Here is a 23,696-nt window from a genome sequence, read left to right on the forward strand (position 1 = left end):
CTGATTGTCTGTACAAATTCCGACACGAAAAATTCCTACGCATGCTCGGAAAAAATTTGATGCACGCTCGGAAGCATTGAACTTAATTTTCTCGGCTCGTTGTAGTGTTGTACGTCATCGCGTTCTTGATGGTCAAAAGTTCAGAGAACTATTATGTGACCGTGTGTATGCAAGCCAAGCTTGAGCGGAATTCCGTCTGAAAAAAACATCCAAGTTTGAGGAATGCTAACACTAATATCCATCCTCTCTTGCATTTCTGCAGATCTGGCCCAACTTCTTTGTATTATCTTGATTAAAAAAAAGGCAAACAAAATGAAAAATAAAGTTTGGTATAAGAGTACAAGAGTTCTGAAAGGAGCAGAGAGTGGAGGAGGTGCAGGCTAAGCTCTCTGCTCCTCTGTACACAGGCGTTAACTGTGCTTTTTCCCCTCCTGTGCTAACAGTTAACAGAGGATCACTCAAAACCAAATGTAGAAAAGAGAAGAGCTAGGGAAGAAGAGGTGCTGGGGAAGGGGGGGGTGGCATAGAGAGCACAACCCACACATACTCCTGCCTGCCCCCGCTCCCTTTCTGCTGCTGTCATTATTGTAGGGACAGAATTTGTGATAGCAAGGGGGGGGGGGGGGGATTTTGGGGGGAGGGGTTGTGCTAAGTGGGGGATTGGAAGCAGATTGTGCTAGTAGGGGGAATTTGGGGGGGGAGAGGGGTTTACAACCTACAGATCACTGAACTCTGCCTCACAGAGTAAATTTTAGGGCCATTTGCAGATGCGCATGGGTGGCATTAATTGTTAATGACATCCCCACATCTAGCAAATGCGCGTATGTTTGAGCCTGCTAAAACACATGGCACCAAAGTACAATGTAAAAAAATTATGCTGGCACCCTTTTGCATGTTTCACACTCATAGAGCAGCTCATAAAGAAATTGCACCGTGTGGGAATGTGCAAAAAAGCGTGTGCGCTCGGATGCACCTCCTGGTGCAAACGAGCCCCCAGACTGTGTGTGGTTGAAAATCACTGACTTAGATAACAATAATTCATGACTTGGTTTTAATGAAATCGTTTATAATATTAATTTAACTTAATTTAAGGAATTTGTTGCGGGTGTCTGAAAGTATAGCCGTCAGCTTTTCGTTTACCATAGTATCATTCATATGGTTTTTAACCACCTCAAAGCTGAGTACAGGTGTCTTCCATGCCCTTGTTAGTTTAGTTGCAGTAAAGAGATGTAGCACCAGCTGGCTCTCCAGACGAAGCAATTCTGCAATTGGCTTACACAGAAAAGTCTCATAATGATCCCACTTTAAGTTGGTATGGAGTTAGTTGCGAAGAAGAGCGTAGACTATGTCCCATAATATGCATACCCTCAGACATGTCCACCAAATGTGCGCCATAGTGCTCTCTTGAGAACATTCATGGAAGCAAAAGAGAGAGTAGGTTGGAATAAAATGTGCCAACCCAGCTGGAGTGTAATACCACCTGTAAAGTATTTTATAAGCATTTTCTAAAATAAGAAAATATTTGGAGCATTTTGGACAATGCCATAGTCATGACTTGCCAGTCCTCCGTATCCAGCTGCTTCCCCAGCTCCACCTCCCAATGGTGTTTTTTTAGGAAATTATCGCTGAGTAAATGAATGAGATTAAACCGTAAGATTGAGGTCGAGATCTAGAAAAGGCTTTCAAAGGGGGTCAAGGTGTATGGAGCAGGTAGACACTTTATAAGCTGTTGGAGAAAGTGCAGAAGCTGTGGGTAGATATAATATTCTCGGAGGGGAATATCATGTGAGGAACGTAGAGCATCAAACTTAATTATCCTAGTGGGGGTGAACAGAGAGTGAATATCAACAAAGCCATTATCGGTCCACCAATAAAACTGTTGTGGGTTATCACACTCTGACGCAAATAATAGACAATGGAGGAGGCGAAGTTAGGGTGAGATCAGGCCCACTGAGTATTTAATTGAATCCCACAAACAAAGGGAATGTGCTAAGCACGGTCCAATCGTTTCAGGGTGATGTATATGGGGGAGCCAGGGCAGGGAGGCAACCGGGATCGGATAAGAGTCCACTAAATCAATAGGCCTATAACGGGATTTGATATTTCATATGAAAGGAGAGATAATGGAGCTATATTCGTTGCCGTATAATAGGCTTGTAAGTTGGAAACTGAGAGATCACCATTGATCTTACGGGCATATAGAACTTGCTTAATAATTCTGGGTCTAGTGGAGCCCCAAACAAACTTAAAGATTTTGTGTTGATGTATGCGCACAATATGTGATGGGACCGGAAAAACAGAAAAAATAAAGCAATTTTGGAACATAAGTCATACGCATCGCCAAAATCCTCCCAAACCAACAGAGCGGGAGATGGGTCAAGGAGGACAACATATCTGATAGCTTCCTGAACAAATGAGGGAAATTGGCCTGATAGAGTCCTGCATATGTCGGAGTAAGGCTAATCCAAAGATAAGGCAATGAAAGGTAACCACTGAAACGAGAAAACGTTTTTTAAATTTGCCAGTTCCGAGGATGGAGGGTTAATTGGCACAGCTTTCGATTTGGCAGAGTTGACAGATAGACCAGAGAATGACGCAAAAGTATCTAAAAGGGACAGCAGGTTAGGGAGGGAGATTCTATGGTTAGTTAGGGACATCAAGATATCATCCGCAAACAACGATATGTTATGGGAAGTACCCGCTACCTCTACTTCTGTTATGTTTGAATGAGAACGAATCGCCTCCGCCAAAGGTTCCAATGTTAAGATAAATAAAAGTGGGGAGAGTGGGCAACCTTGCTGGGAGAGAGACGATTCAAAGCCATAATACTTGACTTTAGCCTGGGGGGAGTTTTATAATGCCAACATCAAGCTCAAGAACGCGGTGCCAAAGCCATAGTGGCGAACCACCGTTATTAAGTAAGGCCAAGACAAAGTGTTGAAGGCCTTATTCACATCAAGAGACAAGAATATTGTCACTAAAGATCTGCTATGAACTTTATGTTGAATTTGACGTAGCCGCCTGATAGTGTCTCCCGCCTGTCTCCGTGGGACAAACCCCATCCTTTTTCATCATACATGGTAGAAAGGAATTTAAGCAATTGGCTGAATTTGTAGTCAGTATTTTCATGTCTATATTAATAAGTGAAATCGGACTAAAATTGGCCCAGGAGGAATGGTCCCGATTGGGTTTAGGAATCATGACTATGTTGGCGGGTAAGAGGTTTGAAGTAAAGGCTTGATCATCCTTTACCGAATTAAACATAGCCGTTAAATGGGGAGCTAAAACATTTTCCTATAATAAAGTGCCGTAAAGCCATCCGGGCCCGGCCTTTTGCTCACCTTCAGCTCCATGCTACATTGTAGGACTTCGGATACCTGTATATCTCTATACATTAATGACGTGTGGGTTTCAGATAAGGATAGATAGGTAGTGCCAAGCCATTCAGTAAAGAGTGGTAAGGCGAAAACAAAATTCTTCCAAGACCCGCATGGGAACGCCTGTAAGGAGATTATGGGTGATGGGAGTATATTTTGGAGTAAAAGTAAGTAACCTGTAAGCTAGCATTGTATTAGATTTATTCGCCTTAGCATACCATTTCTGGCAAGCCCAGCGTAGTGGGCATTCCACCTCATCAGTTAAACATAGATCCAGCTCCGTACAAGCCTGATCCAATAGTTTGTGGCTGGCGGGAGTAGGGGACTGTTTAAAGGTTGACAATATTGACGCGTCTCCAGGGTGTGCCAGGCCAATAATCGCTCCCTTTTACCCTTCGTCACCAATTGAATAACATGGCCCCTAAAGACTGCTTTATATGCCCCCATAGGCTCACAGGGGAAGAAACCGATCCAACATTAGGACGGAAATAATTTGCAGAGGCTTGATAGATGTCTGCCAGGATCTCCTTGAAAGACAAGAGAGAATCATTCATAACCCAGAGGGAATGTTGAGGCTTACAAAGCAAAGAGTGGCATACAACCAAGACAGGCTCTTGATCTGACCATGGGGTGGCTAAAATAGAGGTGGACATAATTAAAAGAGAAATATGGGATTTTTTTTCCCATAATCATATTTACCTAGGTGGATGCAGCATCGGTCTGATGCTGCATCTGTCCCCCGCCGCCTCTTCATTGAGAATCGAGCCCCCGAACACCGCTTGGTTCTCTCACCTCCCCAAAACGGAGAGCTGCTGCCCGTCAATCAGCAGCTCTCCTGCTCTGCTCATCACTGGAGCGCTGAGCTGTGGAGGGGCGAGAAGTGGCCATCTATGCCTCTCAATGGCTCCCTGAGAGGCTGAGATGGCTATCAGTCCAGGCATATGGCGAATCCCGACTCCCAGTCGGGATGACACCATGCTGGACTGATCTTGGTGACTACATCAGAGAACGGACTTCAGACCTCTCTAAAAATGGGTTACAGGAGTGGAAAATTAATTTCACTCCCGTGACCCATAGGAGAAGCCCAGCAGAATGAGTGCAGAAGATGCTTCCGCAGCACGAACATGTGATTAATCCTGGAGTGAGAATGATGGGGATGTATGTAATGAGTATAGTCCTTACCCAGGGGGTGAAGCTCTCTCCAGACATTAACCAGGTCAAGACTTTGTAAAGAGTGTACATTTTTTTTAGCATCACGAGAAGGGGCTTTGTGTTCCGAAGAATATTTATCAAGAGCATGGTTTAACGTCACATTAGGGTCACCCGCCAGAAGAAGGGTACATCAAGGAGCAGGTATGAGTCAGAAAAGGTCCTGGGTTTATATTTGGGACATAGTAAGTCAGGATAGTAACCCAGTGTCCTGAATAATACCTTGTAGCAGGAGGTACCTGCCAATTGGGTCTGCTATCTGTTTACTGCAACTGAAGGGGACCGATTTCCAAAGAGCTATGTACTCCTCTCTGATTAGTTGGGCCATTAGCCAAAAAAAATTGAGGATACAGGGCATCAAAATATTTAGGGCAGGAGGAGGATGAAAAATGGGTTTCCTGTAAGCACGCTATATCTAGTTTTGTTTTTTAAGGCACTTAAAAACCTTCACTTTTTTTTAGGGGAGAGTTCATACCCTGAACCTTCAGGGACAACCAGTTCAGTGTCATGGCATCAGAGAGGCATGCCACAAAATGATGCAGCCCACACACTCCACTGAAGAGTAAGAAGGGAAAAGAGGAAAAGAAGCAAGTAAGGAAGAAAAGAGAAGCAAACCATAGGACATGAAAAGGCTGAGGAATACTCGGAGCACAGTGAACAAGTAAAAGTATCACTTTGTGGGCCAAAAGGCCCACAAGGAGGTCTTAGCCTAGTGCTGGCACAAAGGGGGAGCAGTGGTCCATCGGAACCACTCCACATCCTAAAATAAGGAGATCAACTAAAATATTATTAGCACAAAAACACAATATAGGAAGCACAAAAGAAACTCAAATGGTTAAAGATATATGAATTTATGTAAAAATAGGTCCCTCAGTCACCCGGGGTCGCCATCCTCAAACAGGGCCTCCCAGGGTGAACGAGCGACCGCAAATGACATCTCAACCCTGTTAAACCAATAAACCATTAAGTAGAAATATAAAACTTTCATAGAAAAAAAGGCAATTTAACCACCGAAATAAGAGTGGAAAGACACCTTCTAAGTCTATCCCACCTCCAGGTGGGTACTGGAGGCTACAGTCATCCGTCGACTATATAAAAGTAACCTTACCACAAGCCATCTGTGATGATCATCCAACATATAGTAAATAAACAACCCATCCAGGAATCAGATGCCCTCCCACTGTGTAACATTCAGGAATCTCCTAAAGCCGTAATGGCAGGAGGTGGCCAGATTACCAGACACAAACTTCTGCACTGAAACCGCCCCAGAAAGTCAACAGTAATACCTAATACTAGGAACTCATTGCATTGTGCAATGTAGGTCACAGTCCCCCCGAGGCCACCATCGCACAAATGGGGTGTCCCATGATAGGGTAGAAACCCACAACCCCATATCAAGGTTCAAAGCAAGGGATTAGGGGGGCAGGGAACAAACACCATAGGGTCCAATGTAGCCCTTCGGTAGTACTGTAACAGTAGGATGTTACACAGTTCTACTGGATGCAGCATAGGATATTGTAATGCACCATCAGCTCATAGGGACATTCTTAAAACGTTGGGCCTGCAAGTCTCTCAGTGCTGGGAGCTGGGTTGAGACTTTTGGAAAGATTGGGAGAACTGACGAGAGGGCTGAGAAGATCTGGGTCGAGAGTATGCTGCCTCCTCTTAGGAAGGAAGTTGAATTTCAAGTCTTGAAAATGGCGTCGTAGATCAGATGGAGAAGAGGTGTGGACTTGACAACCCCGATGCTAGAATGAGAGTTTAAAGGGAAACCCCACCTGTATTTGATCCCATGGGTTTGCAGAACCTGGAGATAGGGCTTCAAACTCCGGCGTCTTGCAATGGTTACTGGTGAGAGGCCCTCAAACAGCTGGAGAGGGTTGCCTTGGAAGGAAAGGTCTTGCTGCTCCCTTGCAGACTGTAGGAGTCTCTCCTTGGTGCAGTCGTAGTGGAATTTGATAATTATGTCCCTTGGCGGGCCCTCTGACGGCTTGTGGGCAAGAGATCCCTGGATACGGTCAAATTCCAATCTTTCCAGAGTTCCTGAAAAAAGGCAGTTGCGGTGCCCTGCAGGTCAGTAATAGCTTCAGGGACACCCCAGATGCAAAGGTCATCCCTGTGGGCAATATTTTCAGCATCTTCTTTCGTTTATCTCGCATGGTCTCCAGTTCAGCTGACATTTTATGCACTTCCTCCTTATGGCCTTCAAGTACAGTGGTGGCTAAGTCCATGCGCTGCTCCAACTAATATGTGTGGCGGCCTATCTCTTTAAGACGCTTCACTAGGTCAGAGGAAAGCTTGCGGGAGGCCATGGTGATCTCATCCCGCACTATAGAGCTGAACTTTGCCAGAATAGCATCAGAGTCTGTTGGTAATGGACTTACCAAATCCATAGGGAATTGATGGAAACTGTAAGCAGGGGATGCTGGATTTGCTTCGGAGAGCTGTGTTGAATCATCAGGCTCCGGAAAATCGGGAGCCATCTTGCTTTTGCCCTTGCCTGCAGCTGGGGAGGCCTTGGAGTTCTGAAGGTTCCTCTGACGCTGCTTTAATGAGCGGTACATAACCGCTAGAAGCCTGAGGAGTTCCGGAGCCGCAGGAAGTGGGTGGCAGCTCAATCTTTTTTTTTTTTTCAAAATTGTTGGTCTTTTTTTGTTTATAGCGCAAAAAATACAAATTGCAGAGGTGATCAAATACCCCCAAAAGAAAGCTCTATTTGTGGGAAAAAAGGACGCAAATTTTGTTTGGGTACAGCGCCGCATGAACTCGCAAATGTCAGTTAAAGCGACGCAGTGCCAGATTGTAAAAAGTCTTCTGGTCAGGAAGGGGGTAAAACCTTCCGGGGCTGAAGTGGCTAAAGGCAAAGTTCACCTTTGGAATATGTTGCATGGTTCACCTGTATTTAGAGTGGAATAAGTAACATACTCTAGCTCCTGCCTCCAACTGCCCCTTCCTTCCCGCCCACACAGCCACGTGATACAAAAATGAAAAGAACACTCTGAGACTCACGGGGATTTCAGGAGGAAAAAAACCTCAGGGACTCAAGTGCTTAAAAGGCAAAAAAAAACTTGCAATCTCCTGTTATGATTCACTAAGCCAAAATGTTATTTCAAATTACATGAAGCTTTAGACATTCACTTCAAGACAGAGATAAAACAAATGCTGGACAGAGAATTAAAGGAAAAAGATTAAGCCTAAAATGCACGTACTTTGCAGTAATCCAATGAAGCAACATATTCATAAGATCCCAGAGATAGCTCTGGCCTTTCATAGTAGTCCACTCTTCTGCCAATATGGTCCAGATGTTGAAAGTAGAATGGAGGGACTAACAAAACATAAACAGAAAAACAAATTATTCAAAGAACTGATATGTTCAGGAAACAAACACATTTCTGCTGGAATCATACGTTATTGACAAGCTGAAATAAAGTTATTAGCGGGGGAAACCATTTAGGATCTGGTATTCTAGTGCTTCGGTTATCAACATACCACTTCAAAAAGATCAGCCTTATTTAGTGCAACACAGAAATTCCATGCCACAGAACTTGTCAAGAGTGCTGACTATGTCCACCCATTCCTTCATTCATAGAAGCTGTACTATAGCTTCCATCAGTGGAAAATTCTCTATCAATGGAAGAGGACCTCTAACTCATCCGCCCGTCCTCTATTTATGTGCTTTTTTTTATTAATAGAAGCTATAGTATCTATGAGCAGAGAAAGTAGAAAGGGCAGGCCTAGTCAGCTCTTTTGACCAGTTCTTATGACAGCTCCAGTGGCTGTATTAATCTCATCCTAAAGTCACCTTCCCATATCCCATAGCTATATGGTGCTTTCACCTGCACCTGGTTATACTACTCCACTCCATAGAAATCAATGAAAAATATAGACAGCTATTGTAATAAAGAACTCACAATCCCCCAAATTGGAGATGCCTAATCTGCATATACAGTATCTCTCAAAAGTTGTAGTAACGCTTTTGTAAATATTATATTATATCTTTTCATGTGACAACACTGAAGAAATGACACTTTGCTACAATGTAAAGTAGTGCGTGTACAGCTTGTATAACAGTGTAAATTTGCTGTCCCCTCAAAATAACTCAACACACAGCCATTCATTTCTAAACCGCTGACAACAAAAGTGACTATAACCCTAAGTGTAAATGTCCAAACTGGGCCCAATTAGCAATTTCCCCTCCCCAGTGTCATGTGACTCGTTAGTGTTATAAGGTCCCAGGTGTGAATGGGGAGTAGGTGTGTTAAATTTGGTGTTATCGCTCTCATTCTCTCATACTGGTCACTGGAAGTTCACATGCCACCTCATGGCAAAGAACTGTTGCTCTACATAAAGATTCGCTAGGCTATAAGAAGATTGCCAAGACCCTGAAACTGAGCTGCAGCACGGTAGCCAAGACCATACAGCGGTTTAACAGGACAGGTTCCACTCAAAATAGGCTTCGCCATGGTCGACCAAAGAAGTTGAGTGCACGTGCTCAGCATAATTTCCAGAGGTTGTCTTTAGGAAATAGATATTTGAGCGCTGCCCACATTGCTGCAGAGGTGGAAGAGGTGGGAGGGGGGTCAACCTGTCAGTGCTGAGATCATACGCTGCACACTGCATCAAATTGGTCTGCATGGCTGTCGTCCCAGAAGGAAGCCTCGTCTAAAGATGATGCACAAGAAAGCCCGCAGTTTGCTGAAGACAAGCAGACTAAGAACTTGGATTACTGGAACCATGTCCTGTGATCTGATGAGACCAAGATAAACGTATTTGGTTCAGATGTTGTCAAGTGTGTTTTGAGGCAGCAACCAGGTGAGGAGTACAAAGGCAATTGTTTCTTGCCTACAGTCAAGCATGGTGGTGGGAGTATCATGGTCTGGGATTGCATGAGTGCTGCCGGCACTCGGGAGCTACAGTTCATTGTGGGAAACATGAACACCAATATGTACTGTGACATACTGAAGCAGAGCATGATGCCATCCCTTCGGAGACTGGGCCGCAGGGCAGTATTCCAATATGATAACGACCCCAAACACACCTCCAAGATGACCACTGCCTGGCTAAAGAAGCTGAGGGTAAAGGTGATGTCTCCAGACCTAAACCCTATTGAGCATCTGTGGGGTATCCTCAAATGGAAGGTGGAATAGTACAAGGTCTCTAAGATCCACCAGCTCCGTGATGTCATTATAGAGAAGTGGAAGAGGACTCCAGTGGCAACCTGTGAAGCTCTGGTGAACTCCATGCCCAAGATGCTTAAGGCAATGCTGGAAATTAATGGTGGCCACACAAAATATTGACACTTTGGGCTCAATTTGGACATTTTTACTTAGGGTTGTACTCACTTTTGTTGCCAGCGGTTTAGACATTAATGGCTGTGTGTTGAATTATTTTGAGGGGACCACAAATGTTCACTGTTATACAAGCTGTACACTCATTACTTTTCATTGTAGTGCCATTTCTTTAGTGTTAAAAAGATATTAAAAGATATAATAAAATATTTACAAAAATGTGAGGGGTGTACTCACTTTTGTGAGATATTGTACATTTATAATTTTTTTTCTTCTATTATTCATAAAGTCGTTTTTTGCATTTTCTTGCATAAGATGTGGTTGTTTTTTGTGAATGATTTATATTTAATGTACAGGGCTCAACATTTGAGCTACAAGCCAGGCCTTAAGAGTTACTTGCCATCAGTTGCCCCACCCAACCCCGCCCCTAAACACACCCCTTGTAAATTATCATATTTTATTCAGATAATACATGGTATGCAGGGACGTCTTTAATATTAATGGGACCCTGGGCAAACATTTTTGTGCCCCCTGCAGAAACACTACAGGAGATAGTCAGATACTGAAGACCTACTACAGGAGAGGGTCAGAAAAACTGCAGACATACTATCCAAGAGGACCAGAGAGACTGCAGACATGGTAAGGAGAGGACCAGAGATACTTCAGACATGGTAAGGATAGGACCAGAGAGACTGCAGACATGGTAAGGAGAGGACCAGAGAGACTGCAGAGATGGTAAGGATAGGACCAGAGACTGCAGATATGGTAAGGAGAGGACCAGAGAGACTGCAGACATGGTAAGGATAGGACCAGAGAGACTGCAGGCATGGTAAGGAGAGAACCAGAGAGACTGCAGACATGGTAAGGAGAGGACCAGAGAGACTGCAGACATGGTAAGGATAGGACCAGAGAGACTGCAGACATGGTAAGGATAGGACCAGAGAGACTGCAGACATGGTAAGGAGAGGACCAGAGAGACTGCAGACATGGTAACGGGAGGACCAGAGAGACTGAAGATATGGTACAGGTACTGTGGAAAGTGTGGTGATGGATGGCTCCCCCTCTCCCTCCACATCTCTGTAGAGGGGGAGATGTTGCAGATCAGTGTACACAGCTCTAGGACCTGGGGGAGCATGTCCTCCCTCTACACTTTTGATCCTTGCCCCCCCCCCCCCCTGCTCTGAGTGCTTGACTCCTCTGCTCACTTTCTCCCCACATCATCAGCTGTGTCCAGATCCAGACAGCACACAGGTCCCCTCATACTCCTGGCCAGTCAGCTAAGCAGTGTCCCAGTGCAGACAGCAAGTTCTCTCCTGTCCCCTTCCATTGTCAGCACTCAGCAGGAAGCTGGGAAGTACAGCACATCGGGGGGGGGGGGGGAGTTACATCTTCCTCCTCTGAATGCCGGGTCCTCCAAGCACCTTATTAGTTGTTAGGACTCTAGCAATCAATCGTTTTGACAGGCGGGACAACAGGGGAAAGCCAGTAGTTCTACTTGATTGGGCACCTCTTCTTCTCCCCCAGAAGGATCCTGGCTGCGGCTAGTCAAAGTCATTGCATTGTATATTTTCAAACTGATGTCTTAAATAAATCATCCCGATGAAGTGGGAGACCCCGTGAAATGCATAGACCTACATAAGGACATGCGTCAAGGATGGGATTGGCCCATTCGATTGTGACACATTTTAATGCTAATATTGTAATAAAGATTTTTTTTTGTCCAGGCTCAGACATCCAACACTAACCACGGGTAACTGCTTTGTGTGTGGCTACATGCAAACAATGGTGGCCACTTTCAGCCTGTCATTAGTTAATATGGGTTGAGCGGTAGCTGCTCTTCGCATACCTTGGTCATTCCAGCCCCCCTCTCCTTGCATTCAAGTCCCTCTCACAGCTCCCCCTTATTTGAATCCTAGTGCCCTTCACAGCCCCCTGTCCTTGTACCACCTCAGTCACTTTTACAGCCCCCTTACTGGCACCCCAGTCCCCTTTACAGCCCCCCTAACTTGCATTTCAGTCCCCTTCACAGCCCCCCTCCTTGTTATGGCATTTTCCCTGTCTCTGTCCACCTGCAAGGTGATTAATGTGGTCAGTCTCTGGGTGGAAACCAAACCTGGTATACACCAGTGAAACCTTTGGGCTAGGTTCACACTGTTCCGACACAGAAATTGCATGGCTTCTGATAAGACTGTGCCCTGCGACTTCAATGAACAAGATCCGACTTTGAGTCTAGTATGGATCTTGTGGGGGAATTTTAAGGTGAACCCCCCTATGTTGAGGGCATATGGCCTGGTATGGTCCAGGAGCACTCGCCTGCCCCCCCACGCTTTCCTGACTTGCTGGGCTGCATGCTTGGATAGAGGTCTGGTATGGATTTGAAGGGGGGACTCCACGCCATTTTTTTAAAATAATGGCGTGGAGTCCCCCCTTCAAATCCATACCAGACCTCTATCCAAGCATGCAGCCCAGCAAGTCAGGAAAGCGTGGGGGGGTGGGCGAGTGCTCCTGGACCATACCAGGCCATATGCCCTCAACATAGGGGGGTTGATGCTTTGCGGAAGTGGGGGCTCTGCGCTCCATGTTGATGGGGGTCTGAAAGCAAGGGGCTTATCGGAATCTTGAAGCTACCCCATGTTGAGGGTATGTGGCCTGGTATAGTCCATGGGGGGGAGGGCTCGCTTGTCCCCCCTCTTTCCTGACCTGTCAGGCTGCAAGCTCGGATAAGGGTCCGGTATGGATTTTGGGGAGGATGTACACCTTTTTTTCTGCGCTCCATGTTGATGGGGGTCTGCAAGCAAGGGGCTTATCGGAATCTTGAAGCTACCCCATGTTGAGGGTATGTGGCCTGGTATAGTCCATGGGGGGAGGGCTCGCTTGTCCCCCCTCTTTCCTGACCTGTCAGGCTGCAAGCTCGGATAAGGGTCCGGTATGGATTTTGGGGAGGATGCACGCCTTTTTTTTTTTTTTGTCGTGGTGTTTCCTCTCACAATCGATATTATTACAGAATGGTATGTTAGTATGGTCTTGAGGTAGGGACTTCATGCTGTTTTTTTTTAAATGTTGACGTGGGGTTCTTCCTCAAGATCCTCAAAGCACAAGTCGCATGCCACAAGTCGGATCAGTTAAAATGATGATCCGATTTGGGTGCGACTTATATACAAAACAATGGGCTGAAATTGCGTCCAAGTTGGACCAAAGTAGTGCAAGAAGCATTTTCAAAGTCAGACCGACACAAGTTGGACCAGTTAAGACGGCTCTCATAGGGGACCATTGATTTTGACATGTCTTGCGACTTACACTCTGGAAGTCAGAGCGCATGTCAGACCAGTGAACTAGCCCTCAGTCTCATGCTTGTCATAGAGAGTGATATGTGTGTAATATCTGATCAAGCCCCCTGTCTGCCTGCCCTGCTAAGATTGGATTTCCCTGTGTATGACCTCAGACCAGATGACGACTATTTTCTGAACTCTGCCTGCCTTTTACCTGGACTGTTATTGAACCACTCTGCCTGTCTGCCAACCACGAGTACTTGTTTTCTTTGCTCAGTTTGCGCCTGCCCTGGCGTGGTAGCCAGGCACTATAGCACTGTGTATAAGACCTGGGGGCAACTGAGCACCAGTAAGCCTGCTTGCATTATGGGAAAGGTGGTTGCTATAGGTGAAGAACACAGTAGCCAGCTTTAGTGTCTGATCATCTGCATTCAGGGTAAGCGTGACACCCACATATTGAAATATTGTGATTGAAATCATTTTTAAATTCAAATTCTATTCATCCTGCTTCTGCATCATTAAGAAATATAATGGAGAAGACTAGAAGAAACACTATTTTAACACTAATATTTTTAATTCAACAGTAAAACTAATTCCTACTTACTTGTCACTACAGACCACTATTTAAACAACATCAGCATGGTACTTGTATATAATATATATCTTAAACATGGTATCTGACAGATAAAACAAACTGAGGACTGCAGTGCATTTGCAGCCATTATGAATTATATTTGTTTAGGTCTTCTTTTTGCCAAAAATACTGTTGTTCTCTTCTACAAATAATCAGAGCTGGGATATTTACTTTTGCTTAATTTACTTTACCCACTTATTGCCAAAGGGAAAGGAAAACGGTCGGCATTGGCGTCTCGAGGTTCAAGTTTCAAAGTTGAAAACATTTCTCTTTTAGGGAAAGGACTGTGCCGCAGCAATTTAAATGAGGATATCCAAGTTAATTCTAATGTCTAGCAGGACTTGTTCCGACAAAAAGAAAACTTGGGACTCATCCAAAATCACAGAAACACTTGCTTATGAGTCACATAGAGTAACTCTTGGACAAATATGGCATGGTATCTTCAGTGAAAATGAGCTTGTCACTGGAAGATTAATAGACTCTAAAGCCATGAAATCCATAGGCACATGGAGCTTATTAAAACAACTCTTTTATTTAATATCTCTATTGGTGACATTATACAAGTTATCTGGAAGAATATGGTGAGAAATATTTTGCTGAGTTGATTTTGAGCAAATGCCCCATTTTTAGGCTGATTTGTTTTATAAATATATTTTTTGAAAAGTGTCTGAGGTCTTGAAGTTCCTAATAACTTCCTTATGTATATCTATAAGTCAAAAACGTTAACGATTTATGGAGGAGTTATTGAAACATCCTATTTAAATGTAAATTACATTCTTTCTAGAGGTGTCATTGGTTTCATATTGAAAGTTTATAATTTCTCAACAGTAATATCCCTTAAAGTGTTACTAAACCCAGGACACTGCATTCACTATATCTGATCTCCAACGGTACGCAGGACATGGAAATGCAAATATTTTAGTAAATATTAACTGCTAAATACCTCTTCTCATCAGCAGTATATAGTAGTCTTGTGTCTTTCATCAGTGGCTGGTTAAAGCTTGTAGGAGTTTTCAATCTACTCTGACTGTCCTATGAGGCTGCAGGACCCCTGTCTGGATAGTGCTGATTGGCCCTGAGCCGATTGCATGCACCCTCCAAAAAAAGAATTGAAAAAAAAAAACTCTCTAGCAATACACACCAAACTGAGCATGTGAAGAGTGACTCTGTCTTATAAGGAGATGGACTGGGGACAGTGGAAGAAGCGGATGATCAGAGAAGACAGGATCAAACAGCCTATTTTTCACAATGCGCAGGACTAACCCCTTAGGTTCCACAGTAAGTATAACAAGCATGCGATATGTACCTAGCTTTCTTCAAGCTGCTCTTACTTGGTTCCTTCAGTAGCAGATTAACAGTTACTTTTCTCTAGAAAGTCATGTTTCGCATAAGCATCAAGAAATACTCATAGATACACCAAATACACATGAGAATGTTTATGTTGGCTAGATGCAGGTCTCTACAGTCATACGACTTAAAGTGTATGCATGGGCTGAAGACGAGAAAAAAAAAACATATTACAGAGCAGTCACAAACACTCACTAATGTGTACTCTATGCGTGAGCATAATTTATAGTAAAGCATTGTATGGACAACCTGTCAGAAACCACTGTATGCTTCTCCTTAAGTCAGGGGATGACGATGACACCATCTGTTTAAATGGTAATCAGTGTTATCACCTTTGTGTTTTTAGTCCACTGCAGGAATACAGCAGTGTGCTCCGATGTAAACAACCTGTTTTTGTTGGCCATCGGTTGCAGCACCAACCTACCTTTTATACCCTACCTACAACCAAATGGTTCTACATGGTCTCTGCAGAGTGGTTCACACCTTCACTGCTGTAGAATGGGTGAGGAATAACAGAATGGGGGTTATTTACGAATGGCAAATCCACTTTGCACTGAAAGTGCACTTGGAAGTGCAGGCACTCTAAATTTAAAGCGGGAGTCCACCGGGACTCCACGTTTTTTTTTTTTTTTTAAAAGCCAGCAGCTACAAATATTGCAGCTGCTGACTTTTAAATAGTGACACTTACCTGTCCAGCGCGCCCGCGATGTCGGCACCCGAAGCCGATCGCTCGCTCGTGCCGCCGCCATCTTGGGTATGGGAATCAGGAAATGGAGCCTTTCGGCTTCATTTCCCGGTTCCCTACTGCGCATGCGCGAGCCGCGCGGCCCAATCCGGGCGGTCCCCGCTGCCTCTGGGAGCTGTGTGTTTCCCAGCAGGCAGCGGGGCACTTGCTGAAGGGGGCGGGCACTTGCGGAAAGGGGCGTAACGTACGCCCCTTTCCGCAGAGAGCTAGCCCGGAAGTGGTTGCAGTTACCTGGATTATCCAGGTAACTGCACCCCCCTCCCCCCTGAAAGGTGCCGATTGTGGCGCCGGAGGGGGGGGGATTCCGATGAGCGGAGGTCCATTTTAGGGTGGACCTCCGCTTTAAGATCTGAAATGAGTGGAAGCTCTGCTGATTTTATCATCCAATCATAACCCCCAATGTATAGTTTCTGCTCCCTGCAGCACATCACATTGTAGTGAATTGTGGGCACCACAGCTAGCAGTGCATCTTAGGCCGCGTACACACGGGCGGATTGTCTGCCCAACTAAGTTCAGCAGACAATCCGACAGACAGTCCGTTCAAAATTTGAATGAACGGACTTGACCACACACGATGAGCAGACAGTCCACTGAAAGCGTGCGTGATGACATTTACAGCATGTACGACGGGACTAGAAAAACGACGTCCTATACACTGCAATGCAACCTTCGGCCGTGTAAATCCTTTCTGAGCATGCGCCATACTTAGTCCGTCCAACTTGCCTACACACGAGCGGACTGTCCGCTGAAACCAAGTTTGGACGGACAAAACCAAGTTTGAACGGACAAAATTACGGAAATTCCGTAAGACTTTGTTCGTCAGACAGTCCGCTGAAAAAGTCCGCCCGTGTGTACGCGGCCTTAAACTGAAATGCCAAGGAGCACCGACACTTACAGTGCCTTGCGAAAGTATTCGGCCCCCTTGAACTTTTCAACCTTTTGCCACATTTCAGGCTTCAAACATAAAAATAAAATTTTTTTATTTTTTGTGAAGAATCACCAACAAGTGGGACACAATTGTGAAGTGGAACGAAATCTATTGGATTTTTGAAACTTTTTTAACTAATAAAAAAATGAAAAGTGGGGCGTGCAAAATTATTCGGCTCCCTTGCATTAATACTTTGTAGAGCCACCTTTTGCTGTTATTACAGCTGCAAGTCGCTTGGGGTATGTCTCTATCAGTTTTGCACATCGAGAGACTGAAATTCTTGCCCATTCTTCCTTGCAAAACAGCTCGAGCTCAGTGAGGTTGGATGGAGAGCGTTTGTGAACAGCCGTTTTCAGCTCTTTCCACAGATTCTCGATTGGATTCAGGTCTGGACTTTGACTTGGCCATTCTAACACCTGGATACGTTTATTTGTGAACCATTCCTTTGTAGATTTTGCTGTATGTTTGGGATCATTGTCTTGTTGGAAGATAAATCTCCGGCCCAGTTTCAGGTCTTTTGCAGACTCCAACAGGTTTTCATCCAGAATGGTCCTGTATTTGGCTGCATCCATCTTCCCCTCAATTTTAACCATCTTCCCTGTCCCTGCTGAAGAAAAGCAGGCCCAAACCATGATGCTGCCACCACCATGTTTGACAGTGGGGATGGTGTGTCGAGGGTGATGAGCTGTGTTGCTTTTACACCAAACATATAGTTTTGCATTGTGGGCAAAAAGTTCGATTTTGGTTTCATCTGACCAGAGCACCTTCTTCCACATGTTTGGTGTGTCTCCCAGGTGGCTTGTGGCAAACTTTAGACGAGACTTTTTATGGATATCTTTGAGAAATGGCTTTCGTCTTGCCACTCTTCCATAAAGGCCAGATTTGTGCAGTGTACGACTGATTGTTGTCCTATGGACAGACTCTCCCACCTCAGCTGTAGTTCTCTGCAGTTCATCCAGAGTGATCATGGGCCTCTTGGCTGCATCTCTGATCAGTCTTCTACTTGTCTGAGCTGAAAGTTTAGAGGGACGGCCAGGTCTTGGTAGATTTGCAGTGGTCTGATACTCCTTGCACAGTGCTCCTTGGGATGTTTAAAGCTTGGGAAATCTTTTTGTATCCAAATCCAGCTTTAAACTTCTCCACAACAGTATTACGGACCTGCCTGGTGTGTTCCTTGGTCTTCATGATGCTCTCTGCGCTTTCAACAGAACCCTGAGACTATCACAGAGCAGGTGCATTTATACAGAGACTTGATTACACACAGGTGGATTCTATTTATCACCATCAGTCATTTAGGACAACATTGGATCACTCAGAGATCCTCGCTGAAGTTTGCTGCAAAGTGGTGCGTGCAAAATTATTCTGCCCCTTTACTTTCAGTAAAGGGGCAGAATAATTTTGCACGCACCACTTTTCAGTTTTTTATTTGCTAAAAAAGTTTAAATTATCCAATAGATTTCGTTCCACTTCACAATTGTGTCTCACTTGTTGGTGATTCTTCACAAAAAAATAAAAATTTTATATCTTTATGTTTGAAGCCTGAAATGTGGCAAAAGGTTGAAAAGTTCAAGGGGGCCGAATACTTTCGCAAGGCACTGTAGATCCAACAAAGAAGTAGGGAAAAAGCTAAATTTTAGCTACTAAAATAATTTTAGCATAGTAAAACCTGAAGCCCCATAGACACTATCAGTTTTTTCTACTGAGTTTTTCCTTCAGATTTAACAAAACCATATAATATGAGGTCAAACCTTAGGAGTTTCAATGTGCATGCAATCAGGCAGGCCCTTACACTACATGGTTTTGGTAAATCTGAAGGAAAAAATCAGCAGAAAATCTGAGAGTGTGTATGGGGCATAACACTTCCCTTCCTACTGAAGTACTGTAATGCCGCGTACACACGATCAAACAATCGGGTGGAAAAGTCCGGCAAACTGAAGTCCGCCGGACAATCCCCCCGTGTGTAGCCTCCGCCATACTTTTTTGACTCGAAAGTACGGCGGACTTAGAAAGTAGTTTTGCACTCCAATCTTCCCACCGGACTCGCATTTCGGCGGACAATCCGGCCGTGTGCGTGGCAGTCCGCCGTACTTTTGAAATGAGCGGACTTTTCCCGCCCGGAGAAGAGTCGTCGCTGGCCCCGCCACCTGGTATGGACTTAAAGGGGAACCCCAATGCCGAAAAAAATCGGCGTGGGGGTCCCCCAGGTCCACATCAGACCCTTGTCCGAGCACGCTACCCGGCCGGCCAGGAAAGGGGGGACGAGCGAACGCCCCCCCTCTCCGAGCCGCGTGCCCTCAACATGGGGGGGTGCCTTGGGGAAGAGGGGGCCGCGCGGCCCCCCCCACCCCAAAGCACCTTGTCCCCATGTTGATGAGGACAAGGGCCTCTTCCCGACAACCCTGGCCGTTGGTTGTCGGGGTCTGCGGGCGGGGGGCTTATCGGAATCCGGGAGCCCCCTTTAATAAGGGGGCCCCCGGATACCGGCCCCCGCCCTATGTGAATGAGTATGGGGTACAATGTACCCCTACCCATTCACCTGTAAAATAAAGTACAAAAAAAAACACAACACACAAGATAAAATAGTTTATTGCACAGCTCCGGGGGTCTTCCGTCTTCGGGGGTCTTCTCGTCGGACTCCTCCGCTATCTTCTTGTAGCTCTTTTACTAGCGGAGGAGCCCGGCTTTCTTCCTCGCCGCCGGCCTCTTCTTCCGACTTCGGGGGTCTTGTCCCCCTTGTCTTGTCCCCCTCTTCGGTTCTTCTGCCGGGCCACCGCGCCTTCTTATAGCTCTTTTACAGGCGGTGGCCCGGTCTTCTGTCGTCGCCGCCGCCGCCTTCCGAGCTACAAGAAGATAGCGGAGGAGTCCGGTGAGAAGACCCCCAAAGACGGAAGACCCCCGGAGCTTTGCAATAAACTATTTTATCTTGTGCGTTGTGTTTTTTTTTGTACTTTATTTTACAGGTGAATGGGTAGGGGTACATTGTACCCCATACTCATTCACATAGGGTGGGGGCCGGTATCCGGGGGCCCCCTTATTAAAGGGGGCTCCCGGATTCCGATAAGCTCCCGCCCACAGACCCTGACAACCAACGGCCAGGGTTGTCTGGATGAGGCACTTGTCCTCATCAACATGGGGACAAGGTGCTTTGGGGTGGGGGGGACGCGCTTCCCCAAGGCACCCCCCCATGTTAAGGGCACGCGGCCTGGTACGGCTCGGAGGGGGGGGGGTCGCTTGCTCGTCCCCCCTTTCCTGGCCGGCTGGGTAGCGTGCTTGGACAAGGGTCTGATGTGGACCTGGGGGGACCCCCACGCCGATTTTTTTCGGCGTTGGGGTTCCCCTTTAAGTCCATACCAGGTGGCGGGGCCAGCGACGTCTCCTTCGCGGGCCCCGCCTACCTGGAGACGCGCTGGAAATGAGCGGACTTTCCTCCGCGTGTGTGGGCAAGTCCGTTCATTTCAAAATTAGGGCGGATAGTACGGCAGACTTAGTACGCCGTATTAGTCCACTGAAAAAGTGCCGTGTGTGGGCAAGTAGCCCGTTCGGAAAGTCCGACGGACAGTTTGGCGGGAAGTCCGCCAGACTAAGTCCGTCGGATAGTCGGCTACGTGTGTACGTGATCCCATGGCAGAAATAGGGTCTACATCCATGTTCATGGATACTAGAATAGACATAGAAGGAAGGGTAATGAACACCTATCACATCTCAGACATGTTTAATGCCCTCATTTTTTCCTATTCACCTGCTTCAAAAAAAAAAAACACAAATCCAAAGTACACTAACTGCTCACAATCTTTTAAATTAAAGCTTCTTTTCGGTCAAAGAAATTTTAAAGTGTAACTTCAGCCAACATTGACATGTCAGAGACAGTAAAACTCCTCAACAGGGACACAGACAGTGATACAAATCTGACCCTTCAAAAACAATAGCAGACAATATAATTTATTACTCTACTTTACAAGGATCCTGTTGGTATACACTGCTCAGTTTGGCAACATGAACATGAACCTTACCTACACTGCAAACTGCCATTTGATCTGGATCCCTTTTACAGAAAGAAGAGAAAATTGAAGAAACCAATTCATGGGGTATCACATAGCACTTCCACCTAGCAGCAGTAAGGTTGCCGGTTTGAATCCCAACCACAATACTATTTGCCTGGAGTTTGCATTTTCTACCTGTACCTGTGTTGGTTTCCTCTGGATATTCCAGTTTCCTCCAACACTCCTAAGACATGCTGGTAAGGTAATTGGCTCCTGTCTAACTTGGCCCTATTATTTGTATGTATGACTGTGTAAAGCCCTGTACAAACGATCAAACAATCCAGTGGAAAATTCCGCCGGACAATCCGCCCGTGTGTGGGCTCCGGTGGACTTTTTTTACCCAAAAGTCCAGCGGAATAAGATTGTAGTTTTGCACATCAATCTGTCCGCCGGACTCACATTTCGGCTGACAATCCGGCCGTGTGTGTGCTAGTCCAGCAGACAATACGGGCGTGTGTGTGCTAGTCCACCGTACTTTTGAAATGAATGGACTTTTCCCGCCCGGAGAAAAGTCTGCTCATTTTGAGCACGGCTCCAAGTAGCCGGGACCAGCGAAGAAGGCATCGCTGGTCCCATTACCTGGTATGGACTTAAAGGGGAATCCCTACGCCGAAAAACGGCGTGGGGGTCCCCCAGGTCCATATAAGACCCTTATCCAAGCACGCTACACGGCCGGCCAGGAACGCCCCCCACCCCAAAGCACCTTGTCCCCATGTTGATGAGGACAAGGGCCTCTTCCCGACAACCCTGGCCGTTGGTTGTCGGGGTCTGCAGGCGGGGGGCTTATTGGAATCCGTGAGCCCCCTTTAATAAGAGGGTCCCCGGATCCCGGCCCCCCACCCTATGTGGATGAGTATGGGGTACAATGTACCCCTACCTGTTCACCTGTGAAAAAATTTAAAAAAACACAACACACAGGGGTTAAAATAGTTTATTGCACAGCTCCGGGGGTCTTCTTCCGTCTTCGGGGGTCTTCTCACCAGACTCCTCCGCTATCTTCTGCTAGCTCTTTTACTAGCGGAGGAGCCCGGCTTTCTTCTTCGCCGCCGCCCTCTTCTTCCAACTTCGGGGGTCTTGTCCCCCTCTTCGGTTCTTCTTGCCGGGTCACCGCGCCTTCTTCTAGCTCTTTTACAAGCGGTGGCCTGGTCTTCTGTCGCTGCTGTCTTCTGGCCTTCTGTTCTTCTCTTCTCTTCTTGAGCTGTTGCCTCATCACTGTCTCTGGTCACAATGACAGGGACGTGCCGTGCGGCAACTTATATAGGGACATCCCCAGATCCTCGCCCATTATGATGTCACAGTCCCAGCATCTTCTGGGACCTAGTCCGCCGCAAAAGTGCCGTGTGTGGGCAGGCAGCTCGTTCGGAAAGTCCGGTGGTTTGTCCGCCAGACTAAGTCTGCCGGATAGTCTGATACCTGTGTACGCGGCATTAGGGGGCCTTAGATTGTAAGCTCCTTGAGTCCAGGGACTGATGTGAATGTTCAATTTATATAAATGTGAAGTGCTACGCTAATTGACAGCGCTATTTAAGTACCTTAAATAAATAAATATAGGCATAAACCAAATCAGTTGCATTTAGAGTGCACCGCCAAAGAGGGATTCATGGAAATGCAGCTTAAAAATGGCTTTCTTAGTGTTCTATGATGTCCTAAGGAAGGAAGCCTAGACAATTAGAATGTTTTGTAGAACTGTCTGACCAAGGTCAGCTTAGCAATATGAAGAGTGATTTTGAGTTCACTTCCTTGCATATACTTTCACGTGCCATACTGGAACACTACTGTCTTCTTCTAAAGTTGGCCATACATGGATTGAAATGTGGCCATTTCAGCAGGAACCAGACAAATTTTGATCCCTGTAGCCCTGTCTGTGAACAGAAGGCGGTCATTAGACTGGCTTCTATTGAACGGTATTGCTGGAAAACCAGCAATTGATCAGCGCATATAGCCAATAGGCCACAACACTGATCAGTGTATTCTGATGGTGGGGGAGTCCCACTGTCCCAGAACAAAAACACAGCAGGGAGAGCCTCAAATGTGTGCATAGGGAAAACTGTTGTTTTTTTTTTTTTGTTCAGCTGATTAGCTGAACGAAAAATACTAAGCCATGTATGGCCGGCCTAAAAGAACCCACCACGGCCTTATAATCCAATGCAGGCAGAACTACAGTAAAAGCACTGATATCTCTTCTATTGCAGGGAATAGAACCTTCCTTTCATGACTGCAAAGATTTTTCAACCTGTATATAATTTCTGATTCTTGCCCTTGCTTGCAACTGTGGTTGAGGTGGTGACATACTGTAAACTGGAACTACTGACAGCTATTGCTTATTTCTAAGCCTCATTTTATTTTTTTAATGAATAAAAAGCCAAATCCTTGAGGAAATAAAGTGAAGCCATGCACCGATTGTTTTGTAGAAATTAAGCTTTGTACTGGGTGTTTTGTGAGAGCAAATAAAATAGCCCGGAGGTTATACCATTACTGGAAAGCATGTTTTACACTTCCTGCCATTGTGAAAGAAATGATGTGAAGTAAAATATATGTGCTAATGGCAGTAATTAAGAGCAGGGTACATACATTTATACAAGCTATTTATAAAAAAAACTGACACATACAACACTTTACCACTTTACAAAGGTCTGGGTAGTCTATCTTAATGTAATCACATACAGTATTAGATATAGGTCTGAAATAAATGTGTGGGAAAGAACTTCAGTACAAAAAAGCCGGCCATAGAAGGAGCGAATCGCTTGATTCCTTCATCAACACAGCCAACCGGGTGAGATTCAAACTGTCTATGGCTGGCTTAAGAGCCAACAATTGAAAGATTTTTTAATACGCTTACATTATATGGGGTGCAAGGGG

At 45.6% G+C, this 23,696-nt stretch overlaps 1 protein-coding gene across 2 annotated transcripts in view; it reads right to left on the minus strand.

The window, feature by feature from the left end:
* Positions 1–23,696, minus strand: part of SEC24D (SEC24 homolog D, COPII component) — a 164,419-nt gene that overhangs the window by 48,533 nt on the left and 92,190 nt on the right. For both annotated transcript variants that reach the window (XM_077476816.1, XM_077476815.1), the window contains exon 10: positions 7,796–7,911. In XM_077476816.1, the coding sequence (XP_077332942.1) occupies positions 7,796–7,911 (116 nt within the window). The remainder of the gene's footprint in view (positions 1–7,795; positions 7,912–23,696) is intronic.

This window comes from Lithobates pipiens, unplaced genomic scaffold (assembly GCF_037356315.1).
Source record: "Lithobates pipiens isolate NorthernLeopardFrog02 unplaced genomic scaffold, aLitPip1_a1.2 Scaffold_13, whole genome shotgun sequence".
NCBI classification, from domain to species: Eukaryota; Metazoa; Chordata; class Amphibia; order Anura; family Ranidae; genus Lithobates; species Lithobates pipiens.